The following is an 18516-nucleotide window of genomic DNA, read 5'->3' on the forward strand; positions in this document are numbered from 1 at the left end:
AAATCCTTTTTTTGCGCTTTTGGCCTATAGGAGCCCTTGGACATTTAACGCAATAATCATCAATAGAATCTTCAAGAATTTGCTGATAGCTACCTTTCTACTTTTTATTTTTATCGTGTCGAATAGTGCCGTTGACAGAAATGTTTTCTCATTTTAGTAGTGCCCTTACGAGAGGGTATATTGACGACGCATGTGCATAGTGACTTCGCTCAGCACTTATAGACCATGTGGACAGTTAAGGCTTCATCGGCTACATTATTGCGGGCGCTGATTTGAGCTTTGAATTTTGGTTATCGGGTTACTGGTGACCCGCAAGCGACATACGAGTAACTCTACGTGGGTGCCCTGTGGCCAATAAATTGCCCCTGGGTCTGTGACGCACTGGCGAGCAGACTCATCACCAAAAGATGATTAATATGAGTGACAGACAGACAGGCAAGCATACATACTAGATACATACAAGCACGCACCTACATACATACATACATACATACATACATACATGCACACATACATATATACACAGATACATGCATACATCCACACACATACACACATACCCATACATCCATACATACATGTACACATACATGCACACATATGTAAATATATACATACACACATGCATACATACATGTATAACCACACATACATACATACGTACGTACATACATGCATACATACATACACAGATACATACATACACTTATAGACCATGTCATCGCGACAGGTCTTGTGCATACATACATACACACGTACACACATACATACATACATACATACATACACACATACATACATACATGTACACATACATACACACATACGTAAATACATACATACATACATGCATGCACGCTTACATACATAAATACGTACTTACATGCATACACACATACATATACACATACATACATACATACATGCATACATACATACGTACGTACATACATACATACATGCATACATACGTACATACATACACACATACGCACATGCATACGTACACATATACATAACCACATACATACATACATACATACATGCATGCACACATACATATGTACACAGATACATGCATACATACATACATTCATGCATACATCCACACACATACACACATACCCATACATCCATACATACATGTACACATACATGCACACATATGTAAATATATACATACACACATGCATACATACATGTATAACCACACATACATACATACGTACGTACATACATGCATACATACATACACAGATACATACATACACTTATAGACCATGTCATCGCGACAGGTCTTGTGCATACATACGTACACACGTACACACATACATACATACATGTACACATACATACACACATACGTAAATACATACATACATACATGCATGCACGCTTACATACATAAATACGTACTTACATGCATACACACATACATATACACATACATACATACATACATGCATACATACATACATATATACGTACATACATACATACATACATACATACATACATACATACATACATACATACATACATACATACATACATACATGCATGCATACGTACGTACATACATACATACATGCATACATACGTACATACATACACACATGCATACGTACACATATACATAACCACATACATACATACATACATGCTGCCGCGAACCATGCATTTGGTTTGTTTATTTGTGGTTTGTTTTTACTGCCCGGCTGCGCCCGGCTGTTATCTGTGTCCCAAGCGAACCGCATGTTCCATTATTTTTATGCCGCACGGTTTATCTCATTCGGATAAGAAGAGCATTTCGCCCTAACGTCACTGGCCTGGAATAATATTCTTTGATCTACAATGTTCTTGATGTAAATCGACGGCTGGAGAAACACTCGCACCGAAAGATAAAAGCCTGCAGAGCGGACGCCACGGTATTCGAATTTCCGACGCTCTCTTGAGCACTCACTTTGTTGACTGCTGCTTCGCCGCCTGTGTATTCTTTGAGTTGTTAGGGGAGCACAAGTTCGCTCCAATAAACTTGTTTCCCTTGAAGACAACAGCGTCGTCTCTGACTTCGTGACAATACATACATACATACATACATACATACATACATACATACATACATACATACATACATACATACGTACATACATAAACACATACATACATACATAAATACATACATACATACATACATAAATACATACATACATACACACACATACATGCGGACAGACAGACGGTGGAGGGACGGACTTCCTTGCGTTTGCTCAGCACTGTAAAAACTGTCATCTTTGACACAAATTGCGGAAACTCCCTAGTGCTCTCCCTAAGCAAATGAGACCACTCTGCTTTTAACCGATGTCTTTTAAAGTCGGCTTCACTGGTATGCACCAATGTACAGGTAGGAAGAAGCTTTCCCGCACGCCATGTAAAATTGATTCTGAAGTCGGAATACAGTGTAAGTCAGTTTGTTAAATACCTCCTCCCGCCCATCCCCGGCACCCACCTGGGGGCGATGGGTGGGAGAAGGTATTTGGGGGGGTCCCCCAACCCCACCCGACCTGGGAGACATCTTCCTCGCATCTGAGTCCCCCCAATAACCCGTAATATGGAACTCCAGAAAGATTCAGCGCTGAGACAAGCCAGAGCTGACCATCTTCAGGCACCTCCTTTTGATATACAGACGCCACCTTCCCCAACCTCAACGCGACGACTGCATCCGTTCGCTCCGCCACCGCAGAATGGGCCAAACTTCCACGGTTCAGTCGTGAATCATGGGCAATAAAGTTCTCTCTATCTTTCTCCACAAGACCAGCATGTACAGCATGAAACGATACATGCCGAGCTCTTTTAAAGTCGGCTTCACTGCTATAGACTATTACTCTGCAGCGATTTTATTGATGGATTGATTAATTAATTTTTTAATTTGCCCAGATTTTTCGCAAGCGTAGTTGTTTTACATGAAAGAATAGAGACCACAGGGCCTCAATATGTACCTCTATAAAGCCCTATGTTGCGCTACGCGCCGAGTTTCTTTAATGTCGGCTTCACTACTATACACACGTGCATTGCTTGGAAGGTATTTTTAGGCCCAACATTGGAAGAAGGGCCTTTTATTATATACCTCCGAAGACACCGTGTATCCACATAAAGTGCTACAAATCATCTTACCTGTAGTTCGGCTTCACAACCAAATAACAGCTCGAGTTATGAAGTCATACAAGCTCGATTCACGACCACCGGGTTTAAATAAGGATCGCCGTCACCATGAGTTGTTAAGGCAGCGCTGGCTACCACCCTTAAACGCAGAATACTCCTAATTGCACATCAATACATCAGAAAGAGAGAAGCTACCAACCCGGCGGTAGCTGAACTTGTAACACATAGGACACGGAACCCCAACGTTGTGGGTTTGGTTCACTTTGGAGGGCATGTATTTCCCGCTGGCTTTCTTGTTTAAGATTTTACACGTTATATGTTTCACATTTCGTATATACACATCCAGGTGAAAAATTGAGGTCCAATTGAGGGTGAGGTTGACGACCTCTGCTAACCACGCTTTTACCTACCAAAGGCGTTTTACCTACCCTTTGCCCTCCAAATTTGAATCGCAATATATACCACGCAAAAGAACATTTTTATGCAGACAGAGGCTTAACGACAAGCACATTTACTGTCAGCTAGGCTGAGAAGGATTATGTAAAATGTTTTGCACGATGAACAATATGCTCTTACTATCCTGCGAAAAAGCCTATTTGACCGAATAAAGAGGAATATGCCATAAAAGTGTACCGATTAATTAGTAACTGCCCCCAGGAAAAGCTTTATACGGTGCTGCCCGCTTATGACGAACACATCAGGAAACGAAAACCAGATCGTTATATCCGTTTTTCGCCATATCTGCACAAAAAAATATATGCGTACAAATGGCAACGGGAAACGAAGATTTGTTTGTTACAGCCGGTATTTCCTTAAACCGGGTTCCCTATATGGGGGCTATAATGATCTTGCCGGTGAGTCTCCAGGCGGGGGAGTATCAGCGCATGAAGGAAATTTAAAGGGAATCGACCTGAACAAAGCTTGCAAATAGCACGCGTCCTAAAGGGGTCATAAAGATGCCTCCAAAGAAACAAAACACATCCCGCCCATCCCCGCAGACGACAGCCGCTCACACAAGAGTTTCCGCTCATTTGCTAACCCCCTCGATGAAAGGAATTCCATCGCAAGGCGCTTCAGATTTACTCCTTTTAATCCCGGCTGCACGACGGGCCGTTCCAAAGCTTCCCTTTATCACCAGAGTAAGGGAAACAAAAGCAGGGAGAAGCATCAAAAGAGGAAACCAGCGCGCGGCCACGTATTAAGTTTCCGCTCCCCCACACGCGGCGCGATCCACGGAGGAAAGAACCCTTTCTGGTCATCGTTATCACCGGAAAGCCGCATATTTCGTCACCCGCTTTCCCTCCGCGCGAAAAGAAAAAAAAAAAGGGAAGAGTGTGCGTGTGTGTGTTGTGTCCTTTCGTCGTTGCCGCGTTGTACAGTATTAGTGTGGTCCTCGCACAGTGTGTCGCACGGATAGGAAGGTCGCGAAAGGGGGGCTCCGAAAGGGGGAAGCGGAACGGGGACCGTCCCCCGGCACGCGCTCCCCATTGGCGGCGGGACGGCCCAACTCCGAAAGGCAGGCGGGGCCGCTAGGGCGAGGGCGGAGCCCCGGGGGACTCCCGGGCGGGAACTAGGGAGCGATCGGCAAGTATCAAAGCGACCCGGGAGTCGGCAAAGACGCGGGAAAACGGAGTGGCGCGTTTTTTTCCGCGGTGCCGCGGCGTCGTCGTCGGCAGGATGAGTAGCAGCAGCGGCGGCGGCGGCGGGCCGTCGTCCGGCCTGGGCGCACAGCCCGTGGCGGCGGCGGCGGGCCTGCTCGGCCTGCGCGTCGGGTCGGCGGTGCCGATTGCGGAGCGGTACCAGAGGACGCCCAAGTGCGCCCGTTGTCGCAACCACGGGGTCGTGTCGGCGCTGAAGGGGCACAAGCGCTACTGCCGTTGGCGGGACTGCGCCTGTGCGAAGTGCACCCTGATCGCCGAGAGACAGCGGGTCATGGCGGCACAGGTGGCGCTCCGGAGACAGCAAGCGCAGGAGGAGAACGAGGCCCGCGAGCTGAGCCTGCTCTACGGATGCCACGACGGGCTGCTGGCCATGCACCGAGCCGGATACACGTTCTCGGCGGCCATGGCACAGCTGCTGGCCAGGGACGCCGCCGCGGCAGCGGCGGCGGCTGCCGCTGCGGCCGCCGCGACCGGCTCGTCGTCCACGTCGCCCACCACGACCACGACGTCCCCGCCGCCGTCGCACTCGGGAGGAGGACGACTGACGGCAGCGCCCGCCACCCCCGCGGGTGAGTTACCTACGATAGTGACTTCAGTAGTGACCTCCGCATGACGTCGTTTGCAAAAAGACCAGCGTACAGATCCCGTTGGCTGCACCATCGAAGAAGAGTTGTTATTGACCCACAGCCCAAAGATGAGAGAGACGATAGCGCATGCAGTCCCCCTAATTTGTTAGGCAGCTTTTCAACAACGACTCTTGTTGCGGCATGGACATGTTCTTGCATGGACAACGTCTCTTGTAGAGCGTGCTGGTTGTGGAGACTTCTTCAGCAAACCCTGTAAAACCCGCCAACGTTTTGCTAATGTTTCCCGCCGTATCTGTAGGCAGGCCTTCAGAATACGACAGTCGGTAGGCGAGAGGTCCGTGCCCTGCTACGGCGGCGTAACTCCATTAATCTATTCCAATCGACAAGCTCTGTTTGCATGTCCCGAATCACGAGTCAACCGCATTCTTGATCACTTGTGCGTCATTTGCAGGTGGTGAAGCAACGCGCTAGAAAGTGCACGCACGTCCGGTGTAAGCATGTGGACCATTCCGGCTGGTCATTTTGGGGTATCGCAAACTTGGCTATGCATGCATACGTTGGATGTCATGATACCCTTGGGATAGAAACATGCTCGCAGGACCGCGGCATGGAGCGGCTCTGTTTTCCTGCGCAAAAGTCATGATTGGTCCGAACCGTGTCTCCTGTGGTCGTGGCTCTCTAATATACGTAAAGGCGAATTTCAGGAGTTAACGAGTGGCTTCAAAGCGTATAGAGGTATAGTATACGGACCAGCAGGTAGAGAACCAGTAAACCATGACGAATATGTAACTTGCGCTCACAGGTTGTCGAATCCAAAGTATTGCTTGAACAGAAGAAAATTTAACCAAGTTACGTACGTTTCCGTTTTTAACACCGTAACGGATTGGCCAATTCGACACTATTCTGTGCAACACAATGAATATGTGAACAGCGTATGATCCGGAAAGTGGTATCTATGGTCACCAGGCTAAAAGCATATCGGTCACAAGCGAAGGAAAATGTTTGACTTCTTCGGTGTGTGCGTTCGTTCATAAAATCTCAAAAAAGTGCTCGATTATCGCTTGTATTTTAAGAACCATGCATGAAAATACTATTGCACATCTGCCCCGTTCTTCCATGAGAGTTCGAAGCCCGGCAGCCAGTGATGCCCTACGCGTACTGGCCTTGAGAGCACACTTCTCTCCGTCGTTTTCTGTGCACCATCTGCATGCGGGTTGGAAGCATGAAGTAGAGAACAACATGTGCTTCGTAAATTTGGCCTATATATATCGCCTCTTTGCGCGTGGGGAAATTGTTGGACGCCTTCCGAAAGTCATGCTGACCACACACGAGCGATGGGCTGCAAATGAACTCTCGTGCCCAGACCCCGGTAGCTGGAACTACTCAACTGCGGTTAGTCCTAGCACTCTCCCAGTGGCCAGCTTCCAACGAGGCAACCGCTATAGTTGATAGCGCGTATGCGCCTGTGACTGTCCACCTGACTTTCCTAATCTCGTGGCATTGACGTGGCGCGTTCAATTGAAGGGGGGAAAGAAATTTTCTTTCCCCCAGACAACCTTCAAGTCGACGACACCGACTAAGGCCAGCAAATAACTGACGAAGACGGCAGCGACTGCCAGCGCATCAAGCCTATATACTCTAAAAAATATATACGCCCTAGAGGGTGTAAATGACCTGCCCTGTATGCGTAGGAGAACAAGCTCACTAGGAACGCATCTTGGGGAACAGCGCGAAATAACAGGGACACAAAAAGAAAGAAGTGGACAGGACTAATGCTAGTCCTGCCCACTTCTTTCTTTTTGTGTCCTTGTTAGTTCGCGCTGTTCCCCAAGATGCAAGTACACCACCTCGCCACCCTGCTCACTAGGAATGCCCCTATAATTTGCAAGCTAGCTTCTTATTGCAAATTAAGCCGCGATGTAAAATACGCGTCGGAGATACTCCCATATATATTATTGCCTGCAGGCAACATTATATAACCACTGTTTCCCAAACACCGATCTGTCAAAGATGGCTGCAAATAATTATGATGAACAACGCCTTGGTCGCCTTATACAACTCCGAACATGCGACTCAATTCGCTAAATTGACTAAATTCTACAAGAAGACCAAGACGTGCATGATGGAGAAAAAGTCGACCACACTTGACTACCAAACCTGGCACTCTGCCGGACCTATAAGCTTCCCCGTCACTGACGCGAAAGAAAGCGTGGATTAGCCCTTCACCATGTGCTAACTTCTTGTTGCCAAACGAACCTCCTATGGCCACATCAGAGGGCAAGTTCTTCAAAACCTCCCTATCAGTGCCAAGAAAACACTCATCCACGTTGTTGGCCATGAGAACAACTCACAGTAGACGAATACTTGAAACTTTCTATCATTCACCCAACCCTGAGGCGTGCAGCAGGGCCCATGAAGGGAGACCCGATAACTGTCAGCCGATAGACCTCACGCCTACAATCTGTAAGCTTATCGGCAGGCTCACGAACAATCAACTTTAATTCGAAAATCCTCAACACCTGGTGACCTTAGCCCAGTTTGGCGTTGCCAGTGGCCTGGCGAGCATGATTTAGTGGGCGTCTACCTCCCTCCCTATTCCCCCTCTTCCCCCTCCAGCGACCTTCGGTCCTCCCCTTCCTAATAAAAGAATTTATCATCATCAATACCACCTGGAGCAGACAGCCCAGTCCCATTCATTTCTGACTGACTTCGACATATTCCGACGGGTAATCAACAAAACATCACAAAAGCATTTACCATACTATAGGTGAATATATCCACTTTCTGTGCGTATGCACAAAGCTTTTTATGGTGTACATCAGAAAGCCATTCTTCAAGAGATTGCTGGCGCAATCACCAACCAGCCGACTGCATGCGTAACTTTTAAGAACTTCGACCCATCCGAATCATATGTAAGGATGCGAAAGGGACACCCAATGCCCAATTATTTAGATAAAGGTGTTCCTCAAGGGTCATCTTTTGCCCCTCTTCTCTTCAATTTAGCCACGAACAAGATACGCCGAATGCTTGAGCAAGATGTATCAGCAAGATGGCCGTCTTTAGCCTTTAATACTCCCTCGTGGAGCTCAGGCTGACACTGTGGTCTGGGAAAACAATTTCGCAGCCACTCACGGATGACGACTTCCAAACCCGACGCAACAAATAACGCTGAAAATGGGCGTTGAAACTCCGGCGTCACCTCGTGGTTAGCGCATCCAAGTAGCGTTTCAGGTATACTATATGCAGCGCATCCATTTTGTTTGAGTGGTGGCAGTCGAACGATTCACGTGCGGCCTGCTGTCCGCGTAGGACTTCAGAAGGAAACAGATGCAGGAACTCCCCGCCCTGTATCGAACTGCAATGAGACCAATAACCGGAACCCCCAAGCTTATGCGCGCGCCAACATCTTAATTGAAGCAAACAATTCCCCTTCATCTATTGTCGCAGTCGTTGAAGAGACTCAACTTCGACATCAAGAACAACTCGACCTCGATGGTCCCCCGAGGACAAGCGCTTCAGCGATGGGATCTGCTTGTCGGTCCATCTAACCCTTCCCTGATGCCGTATCGATTCCACCTCGGAAACGTGCAGCCATCGTCCGATAAGACACAGACCAACTTCCCGCCGACACTGAGATGTACGACAACGGTACATCCAAAAACGGGCCCAAGATACGGCTGCATACGAATTATACACCTTTATAGATGCCTCCATCGACGGAACTGAAGTTGCTATTGTCCGGATATGTTCTTTACCAGTGACTATAAATAGTACCACGCTGATCCCCGACACGTGAAGCCTCATAAAGTAAGCCAAACTGTTGGCTGGCTCGGCGTCCTGTAACAGATTCAACAATGAAACCCAAGGTTTGACGAAATTTCATGTGGTCGAAAAGATTCAGTCAAAAACGTAGGATCGCCGACAACGGTATATTAAAAAAAAAAGCTTTCCATAGGGAGGCCAAAACGTCTAGTAAATTTTTAGTAAACCGTTGGTCGGCGACTCCGCGTTTTTAACTATTAACAGCTTCAGCAATACGAACAGAATGGCACCACGGAATCCGGCCCATCCCGGTCTCGCACACTACAGTAGCTCAGCAAGGCGTCCACCGCTTCTGTTCCCACTAACAACATAATTGCCCTACTACTGCAGCGCCACGAGAACAAAGCCTGCAAGACAGACCTCCCTGGACGCCAGGGAACACGGCAGATGGGAACCGGAGAGCAGAAGATGCTGCCAGGTTGTGCTTACTCAGAACACGTCCCCTGACTCCGCCACATATATGTAGCCCCACTTTGCCCTCATTACACATCTATCGGCGGAGACTACACATACAGGTGTGTGTGTGTGGGGGGGGGGGGGGGGGGGGGGGGATGCTCAATATTCCTGCTGCTGGATGGCACCCTCTTTAAGACGTTTCAGAGATCTTTATCAATAAGCCGTATGCTGCGCAGAATGTACACCAAATGCCATTAAAATGGTGCAATAAGGCCGCATCCTTTACATTGGCACCAGCGTGGACCTTACGTAGGGATCGCTATTATTTAAAACTTCACCAGGTGTAGATTTACCAAGCTAGACAAAGAGCAAACCCGTACTGCCTCAAACACCAATCTTCAATAAGTTCGCAGCGAGCCATCTTTGCTTGGGGAAATGTCGCTATGCGCTATGTACGCGGTCTCCGTCTGAGGCGATCGAGCCTGAAGAACCCCCATAATATACTGAAGGCATGACGGTGCGCCCACTATCATCATTCTGTAATTCCTTCCCCTCCCGCCACTGTGCCATGAGCATGTTTATAGATTGAAGTCAATCGGTAAATTTATATACGCACCTATATTACAGGGGCCAGCTTAGCGCGAAAGTATACTTTCAGTCCACGTTGGCGAGGGACGTGTTCTAACGGCCCGGCAGCTGGCAAAATTTAATAATCGCTTGAACATGATTGTGTGTGCAGAAAGGAATGGGTTCCAAGTGTCAGCACCAATTGTTTGCTCATGCTCGCATCAGTACAGAGAGCACGTGGCTGGACGCTATTCATAACCGTCGGCACGGTTGGAAAGTGCAGACTACGAGAAGTTCATGTATATGTATATGGGAACAGGATTGTGCCTATACATGCATACGGCAGTTTGCGTCAGTGGACACTTCACGGGCATCAATCTGTATACGAGAACGGTGCAGAGTCATTAGAGCATCGCAAATGGCCACTTTCTACGGCGATCAAAATCTTACCCGAGCACATCTGAACGATTAGAAGTTGACATCCCCGTAGCAATGAGTTGTCTGAATGACGTATGGCCCTCGTCATCACGTAGCAAAACCATGGCGTGGCTACTCTCAAAAGCTTTCTTCGTGTTACTATCCATCATGTGGCGGACAGGAGTGCTGTGGAACATCTATGTTTGAAAAGTCATTGAAACGGACAAACCTTGCTTGATGAAATAGTGAGTTCTTTGCTCTGACAGTGTACTTTTCACGTTGCCAGTCAACGTTTGCCTAGAACTCTTGCCTAAGCGCGAGGTGTAGTACAGGGGAACAGCCCTTTGTTCTTGTGTGCCCGGGGACATTATTTAAAGGAGCCATGGAGAGAAAATAGAACTTTGTTTAATTTGAAAGAACTGGGACTCAGTATCTCACTCAGCTCCATTACAGCCACAAAATATGTTTTTTAACGAAAAAAAGTAAGAAGTATTTAAAAACCTTTAAATTTTGCGCCACAGTGACATGTTATGAGCAAGAATGACGTCATACGGGGCAACAATAAAGCATTATTTTCAGTTCGTTAACTGCACGTTAGCATTCAAGTGACGCGGTCAAATGGAACTAGAGGCCACATTACAGACGTCCAGTCATGTGTCGTCGCGACAGGTCAGTTAGGCGGCCGCCAATCGCACAAACAAGGTTCCGTGACGTCACAGAAAAGTTGCGGGAAATCGGCTAGGGGGTCGCGACAGCTTCACACGTTTTCTTTAATATCTGCGTCGTTTGCTCGAAGATTGCGATGATATTGGTATCGTTGTCGGGACTAAGCAGTCTTTCTAATAAACCGAACTTGTATTTTGTCTTCATGGCTCCTTTAAATGCGTAAGCATTTCTACGTGGACGCAACGAAGAAACTTATATGTCCGTTTCTAACGCTTGATGTGACGCTCTTTCGCCGCACGAGAAAACAGTTTTGACAAAGCACCCTAGGACCTTTGATGTTATCATATACGACAGCTTACATTGACCTTCGAAAAAATGTCTTTCCAGAAAAGCATTTGTGTTTAATAGGAAACACGGCTTTAAACGTGATCGGAGCGTATCGCTCTCTCAAAATACGGGATTGATTGTAGGGTATAACGCGCCGACGCAACGCAGGCATGAGGTGCGCCGTAGGGGAGGGTTCCGGATTAATTTTGACCACCTGGGGATCTTTAACGTGCGCCGAAATCTCGTGCACACGGGCGCTTTTGCTTTTCGCCTCCATCAGAAAAGCGGTCGCCGCGGCCGGTAATCTAACCCGCGTCCTCGTACTCAGCAGCGCAACGCCTTAGCCACAGAGCCACCGCGGCGGGTCTCTGAACATAAAATGACCTTATAAATGTATTTAATAATAGGTCCTCGGGCTTTTTTTTTCCTTTGATATGAGACATCTTGTTTTGCCACTGGAAAGATGTCCTCATAGCAATGCACTTCTGTATAACGCTGAAGCCAACTTCATAGGTACTCGTTGTATAGCAGAGTGGCTTCCGCATTTACTCGAGAGTTCCCAAATGGGAATTCCTGCATAGTGCCCCCCCCCCCCCCCCTCAACCCTGCCCACGGCCTAACTCGTTAAGGAGCATCGAATTTCTCGCTGCTGTTTCCGGCGGGTGCAGTGCTCTCACGAAAGTAGACTGCAGTACGTCGGCCGTATTTGGGGCATGTTCACCGCACCCAGATCAGACCCAGCAAACGAGCACATTCAATGAATATTTTGCATACTTAATTAGACATGTCTATATGGACTCAACGAGGTAACATGTCTGTCCTGGTGTGTCACACTTTCGCCGAGTACGAAAACGCTATTAAATGGGGAACCATGGTTAAGTAGCGCGGTAAAGTCGGGACAAAAGTAGAGACCACACAGGACTAGCGCTGGCCTGTTTTCCGCACTGAGTTCCACACTGTGTTCCAGTTAACGAGAGGACACTAATATTGCGCTGTTTTGAGGACCAAGCCAGCCGTAATTTGTATGAAGCGTGGCGCATCATGAAAGCCGGTGATAAGTGTGTAATCACGGCATCTATTAGTTTGTCAAAAAAAGAAATGGATTATCTGGATGCGAACTTGCCACGGGCGTAAGAAAATGCCACCCCTTGACCTTGTCATTTATCTTAGTGCTTTGAGCATGTTCACGCATGCGCCCTTCTTGTATATCTTTTGATGTGTGTAGTAAAAATTTCAGCTGATGTCTAGCGCTAGTCCTGTGTGGTCTCTACTTTTGTCCCGTCTTTACCGCGCTACCTAACCATGTTTCACAGTTCGAACCAACTAGCCCACATTTACGCGTTGACAACTATTAAATGGGTCATGCAAACAAAACGAAACTTTGTTCAATTTGAAAAAATCCTAACCTCTAATAACTCCCTCAGCCCCAACCAAGCCGCGATAGACGCTTATTTTAACCGAAAGCAACGCAAGACATATCGCAAACCTTTCAAATTTCGCGCCGCAGTGACGCTGTAGAGACCTGACTAAAGCCATAGTTATCAGTGCGTTGACTGCACGTTAGCACTCAAGTGGTACGACCAAACGGAACTAGAGCCCTACCACAATCGCCCAATCACGTCTCTTGGCAGTGGCTTTGGTAGCGGGCCACCAAGCGCATAAACAAATAAACAAGATTCTGTGACGTCATAGAAAAACCGCGGGAAAGTGGGTGGGGCGTCGCCACTGCTTCATCTGTTTTCTTTAACACCCGATTATTTGTTTGAATTCTGCGATAAAATTGGTTTTAATTTTTGTCAAGACAAATCGGTCATTTTAATGAACCAAAGATGTGTTTTGTCTTCGCGGGTGTTTAATAAAAGGTGCGATGTCTTCACACTTTCATTAAAGAAAATAACAATATTTAAATTACCTCTAAAAAAACGTCTTCCAAGACGTTCATCTTAAGCTCAGAAAAAAAAAACACGGACACAGAAGACAAGGACAAGCGCTTGTCCTTGTCTTCTGTGTCCGTGTTTTTTTTTTTTTTTTTCTGCGCTCAAGATGAACGTTATGGAATACCAACTAGCCCGAACGCAAGCCCGTCTTCCAAGCAATGCATTTGTATATATTAGTAAAGACGATTTTGAAGGGATTTTGTGTATAGCGCTCGATTGAAAGATGCGAGGAGCTTTGTATTTTCGTATAAAACCGCTCATATTCACTCCCAACGATGTCTTCCCAGCAAAGAATTTTCCCTATAGTAGTGAAGCAGAATTCAAAGGGGCTTTGTACCCAACGTTTCATTGGGACACACATGGTTTTATGGAGGTATCACTAAAAAATCATGTCCCCCTCCGTCTAACGACGACGATGGGTGAACGCGATAACTGAATTTTGACGATAACTGAATTTTGAGCTGAATTTTGACTATGTCGAAACGGAGCAATCGGGTAGACGGCGCCTTCATGACGCGAGGGAACCCAGGTTTGATTCCGGCCGCTGAAGCGTTTTAGATGCGACGCTGAGAGCATCTCTTGTCGGCGGCCCTGTCCTTCCTGCGTGCGTCCGTTGTTGTTGTCCGCAGCCACTCTCCCCCTCGCCTCTCCGATAGCGTACACTCTCTCGCGAGGTGCATTGGATTGGATTCGATTGGATTGGCTTGGCTTGGATTGGATTGGATTAAAGTGGATGTGTTGCGTCATAGCCGCGGCACTCTCTCTCTCCGCGGTCTCCTCTCCTTCGGGCGCGCTGCGCATATAACCGGTGTGCCGCTCTCCGGCGGCCTTTCGGTCGACGGTTGCTCTCCGCTTGCGCTTGAACCCCCCTCGGCGTCGCATCACACCAAGGTTCCCACAAGGGGAAGTGGGCGTAATTTTTTCTTTCTCTTTTTTTCCCCCATGATCATTCATCACCACCGTCAGAGAAAGTTGGCTTTCCTGCAGGGCGTTTTCGCGTTACAAACACCATCCGTGCGGACACTAAAGCTTCGCTTTAAGAGGCCCTAGGCCCTCTCTGACTTTGATATCCGGCTGCTTGGGATATCGAAATCAGAATACCAAAGGAACAGTGTCTTCCCGGCAATGCACGGGCGTGTAGTGGTGAAGCAGACTCTAAAAAAAGCTCAGTGTAACAGAGCGGTTCGAGCATTTACTCGTCAATTTCTAATTGGTAGTTTCTGCAAATATTTCTTTTTGTATTCCCAACGTCTTTTTCACAATTTGTACAACTTACGATAGCGAAGGGAAGTTTGACTATTAGTAACGGTTGGCATATATTGCTAGGACCAAGTTGTTCCGACGCCTCACAAGCATCGGCTGCATACATGACAAAGGCATACACAAGACTTGTAAGAAATTATGCATGAGCACGCGAAAGCGGGTTCGACCCCCGGCCGCGGAGGCCGCTTTTCTGGTGGAGGCGTCGGGCGAGAAGCGAAAACGCTCGAGTGTAAGAGATTTCGGCGCACGTTAAAGATCCCCAGGTGGTCAAAACTAACCCGGAGCCCTCCACTACGGCGCGCCTCATCGCCTGCGTTGCGTCGGCGCGTTAAACCCTAAAAATCAATCTTTTGTGCTCGCATTCATCGACGCGCAGCGAGGCGCCACAAACTCTGAACTGCGAGTCAGCCGGTGTCCCTCGGAGGGTGAAACGAGTGTGTTGTGTGTTTGTTCTTGTGCTTGTGTGTGCGCGCTTCTCCTTCTCTCTCCGAGACGGGGACGGCCGGAAAAGGAATTCGGCCCGTTTCTCCCGCTGTCCTGCAACCCCAGCGAGGTGTTCAGTTACGTTTACGAGACGCTACGACCACCAGTCTCCCGTTGCCAGCCCTCGAGACAGCACCACTTTTTTTTACGGAGCTAACCAGAGGAAGGAAGCTTTCTTTTTTTCGACTTGTAACCTTTTCCTGTTTTTCATTTATCCTTAAATTAAAGTATGCCTTTTAAGGCTTCCAATGTTTACCCGTCATCTATTTATGGATATCGGACGCATCGACCCAGTCGAACAGCGTACCGCGAGGCCAGGATACTATCTATTAATCAATCAGTCAATCAGAAGATTCGGCATCGGCAGTAGACGTGCGCTAATATAAAGCATTTACGGTAAATGACAGGGGTGATGTATAGAAGCGACGTTGAAGCTTGTGCGAATGGTTGTACTAAACGTGCGGGATGATTTACTTGGCCGATCACAACGATCCAGATGCACACGCAATCACTCCAGTTCTCTAACCAACGGCGTAGCGGACGCTAAATTTTGGGCCCGAAATACGCCTGTCGGCACCCAATCACCTTGGAATTTTTGTGCTTACGTAGGCATTATAATAAAATATTATAATAAAATTCAATTGCTAGAGTGCGCTCGTTCTTGTTTTTTCTACCTCGTCCTTGTATGTTTTGCGCAATCGCTGCCATGGAAGGCTTAGTCAGTGTTACTGCGTGGGAGCTTCACGGCACAGCGCGCATTGCCATGAAGCGGCACTAATGGAAAAACCCAGCGTATTACCCACACCCCTGCTCTGCCACCGAAATTTTTGGCATTTCGCTTTTTGCTGAATATTGGGTGGGATATCCGGTGTAGCCTAATTGTATGCGGGAATGTGTTGGTGTGTAGGAGTCTAAGTGTTTCTTCTTGAGATTTCGTGAGGTTTGGGTGAGGTATCGGGAAAGTTCGTCGATTAAGCTTGTAACGTTGTGTTCGTTCGTGGTATGTTACAAAAGGCATAGGTCTATCCACATCCTGCGAGGCCTTGTCGGAAAGTTCTCGGTCCTTTTGGCGGGCAGATTCGTTGCCCTCCACGCAAGCACTGCCAAGAACCTGGTACACTCAGGCATATTATCCTAGAGTGAATAAAAAAAAATTCCCTCGCACTTCCCCGAGGGGGAGAGTGTGTAAGTGCGAATGCACGGTTGTTGATTGCGCGATTACGGTGGATATTGTGATCTTGGAGTGGAGAGGAGGCGCCTAACACCCGCCGTCACTGAGTGGAGAGAGGAGGAGGAGAGTAGCGCCCGCCGTTATGGCGAGGGCTACACGAGCGCCCTCACGCGTCGGAATGCGGAGCGCCCGCTACGCGAGTGAGAGCTCTCCCGCACGAAGTGGAGAGGAGGCGCCCAACACCCGCAGTCACTGAGCGGAGAGAGAAGGAGGAGAGTAGCGCGCGCCCATCTCCCCCCGTTGCTAGGGAAGACGAGGAGGAAGACGAGGAGCGCGCGCACCCGCAGCTGTTGCTATGCGGACGACGGCGGCGGACGATTCAGGCTCGCTTAAGAAGTGCATTCGCACTTAAAACAAGCACCCACCACCCCTTCCCCGCGCTCCAAATCCTCGAGAGCAGTGGGAGACACTGCTGTCCAGCCGCTGCCTCTCGGACCAGCTCCTGCTCACCGAGAGGGCAGCCGGTGCTAAGGCAGCTCATGGATTCTCATGAAGACGGAACCACTCCTGCAACGCCATAAGCGCTCTGAATAAAACGTTTCTCTCTCTCTCTCTCTCTTCCGCATTTTTGGTGCGGGTTATACGCGCGAAAATACGCCAAGTGGCGTAAATAAAGAAATGTTTTGTCGACGCGGTCACGATGAGCCGTTCTCGAACCCAAGTTCCGAGCTCTTCTCGTGAGGCAGAAGAACGCACCGGTGTGTTCCAGAACTGCGCGCTCCCCATAGATTTAGAAGAACTGCGAGTTGAGCTTGTTGGTATAAGTTCATAATGGGGAACAGCGCAAAAACAAAACTTGGCCAAGAAAGACAACGGGACGAAGCGCTACTAGCAACTGAAACGTTTAATCGTCAAAACACACAAATATATACACACGATCTGTAGAAGATTGTAGATTGTACTGTACTTTTGTGGTGGCGGTGGCTTAGATTGTGTGTATATATTTGTGTGTTTTGACGATTAAACGTTTCAGTTGCTAGTAGCGCTTAATCCCGTTGTCTTTCTTGGCCAAGTTTTGTTTTTGCGCTGTTCCACAGATATCATACGCCGTTTGAAACATGAGAGTACAGGCACAGCGATGTGTCAGTTTTTCAACGTTTCGCGCTTTGAAATGGTTCGCGCTTTCGAAGAAATACACGTGGAGCCTCGGGAGTTGGACATAAAAAAAAAAAACGGCCGCGTGTCAGCTCCCTTCGCTGGAAATGTTGAAAGACGATAGTCTTCGGCCGCCCTTGCCACGTAAATGCCTCTCTTGTCTCCCCCGCCCACCTCCCATGCTCTTCCTCTCCCTTTCTACTCTCCCACGATAACCACAAAGGAGGTTTGCGGAAGTCAACACAATTTTTCTCCGTTCCGCCGTTCGCGCCATCTACTGGAACCTCTTGTTAGTGTTGAAGTTCGAACACTGCCACGATGTCCAGACTCGCGCGAGTGCTTTTGGGGGTGAAGCCCCTTAGGTACCCGGGCTGCTTGCGTCTAATTTCGTCGTCGTAACCGTCGTCTCATGTAGTCTCGGTAATGAAACACCGGGAAACTCGTTTACGCCTCGCTGTGGAGCGCTTCGTAACGCGTATACTAAGAAAATTCGCGCATCTCCACGAAGTGAATCATGACACGTGGGCGAAGCACTGGGAACAGCGCGAATACCACTTATGTGTTGATATATTGCCTCAGATATTCGTAATGCTTTATTCTTCCGGAACAATGTTGACATTTCTGAAGTACGTTCCCAGATTTAGGATTTTCGAAAAGTTTCGCCTATATAACCTGCCGTTCGTGTATTCTTTTAACTTTTGGCTGGAAGTCTTGAATCGAGGGACCGACAGACGGACGGACATTCTCGTGTTTAAGGAGGACTCCCCTGCTAACATTCCTACGGGACTTGCTGCTTTATAACCGACAGGCTTAAAAACCGTCGTGCACGAATAGGAAAAGTTTAACGAATACATACAAATGTTCACAACGGCCTATAGTTTGCTTATTTTAAAAATATGTGA

The 18516-nt window shown here is 47.9% G+C and overlaps 1 protein-coding gene across 1 annotated transcript in view; it reads left to right on the plus strand.

The window, feature by feature from the left end:
- Window positions 1–4789: 4789 nt before the first annotated feature.
- Window positions 4790–18516, plus strand: part of LOC144162058 (uncharacterized) — a 40775-nt gene continuing 27048 nt past the window's right edge. Inside the window, exon 1 of the mRNA XM_077692571.1 lies at window positions 4790–5392. Coding sequence (XP_077548697.1) covers window positions 4840–5392 — 553 coding nt within the window. The 5' untranslated portion in view covers window positions 4790–4839. The remainder of the gene's footprint in view (window positions 5393–18516) is intronic.

The sequence above is a fragment of the Haemaphysalis longicornis genome, unplaced genomic scaffold (assembly GCF_048455015.1).
Source record: "Haemaphysalis longicornis isolate Haplotype H1 unplaced genomic scaffold, Haemaphysalis longicornis Haplotype H1 scaffold_12, whole genome shotgun sequence".
Taxonomy (NCBI): domain Eukaryota; kingdom Metazoa; phylum Arthropoda; class Arachnida; order Ixodida; family Ixodidae; genus Haemaphysalis; species Haemaphysalis longicornis.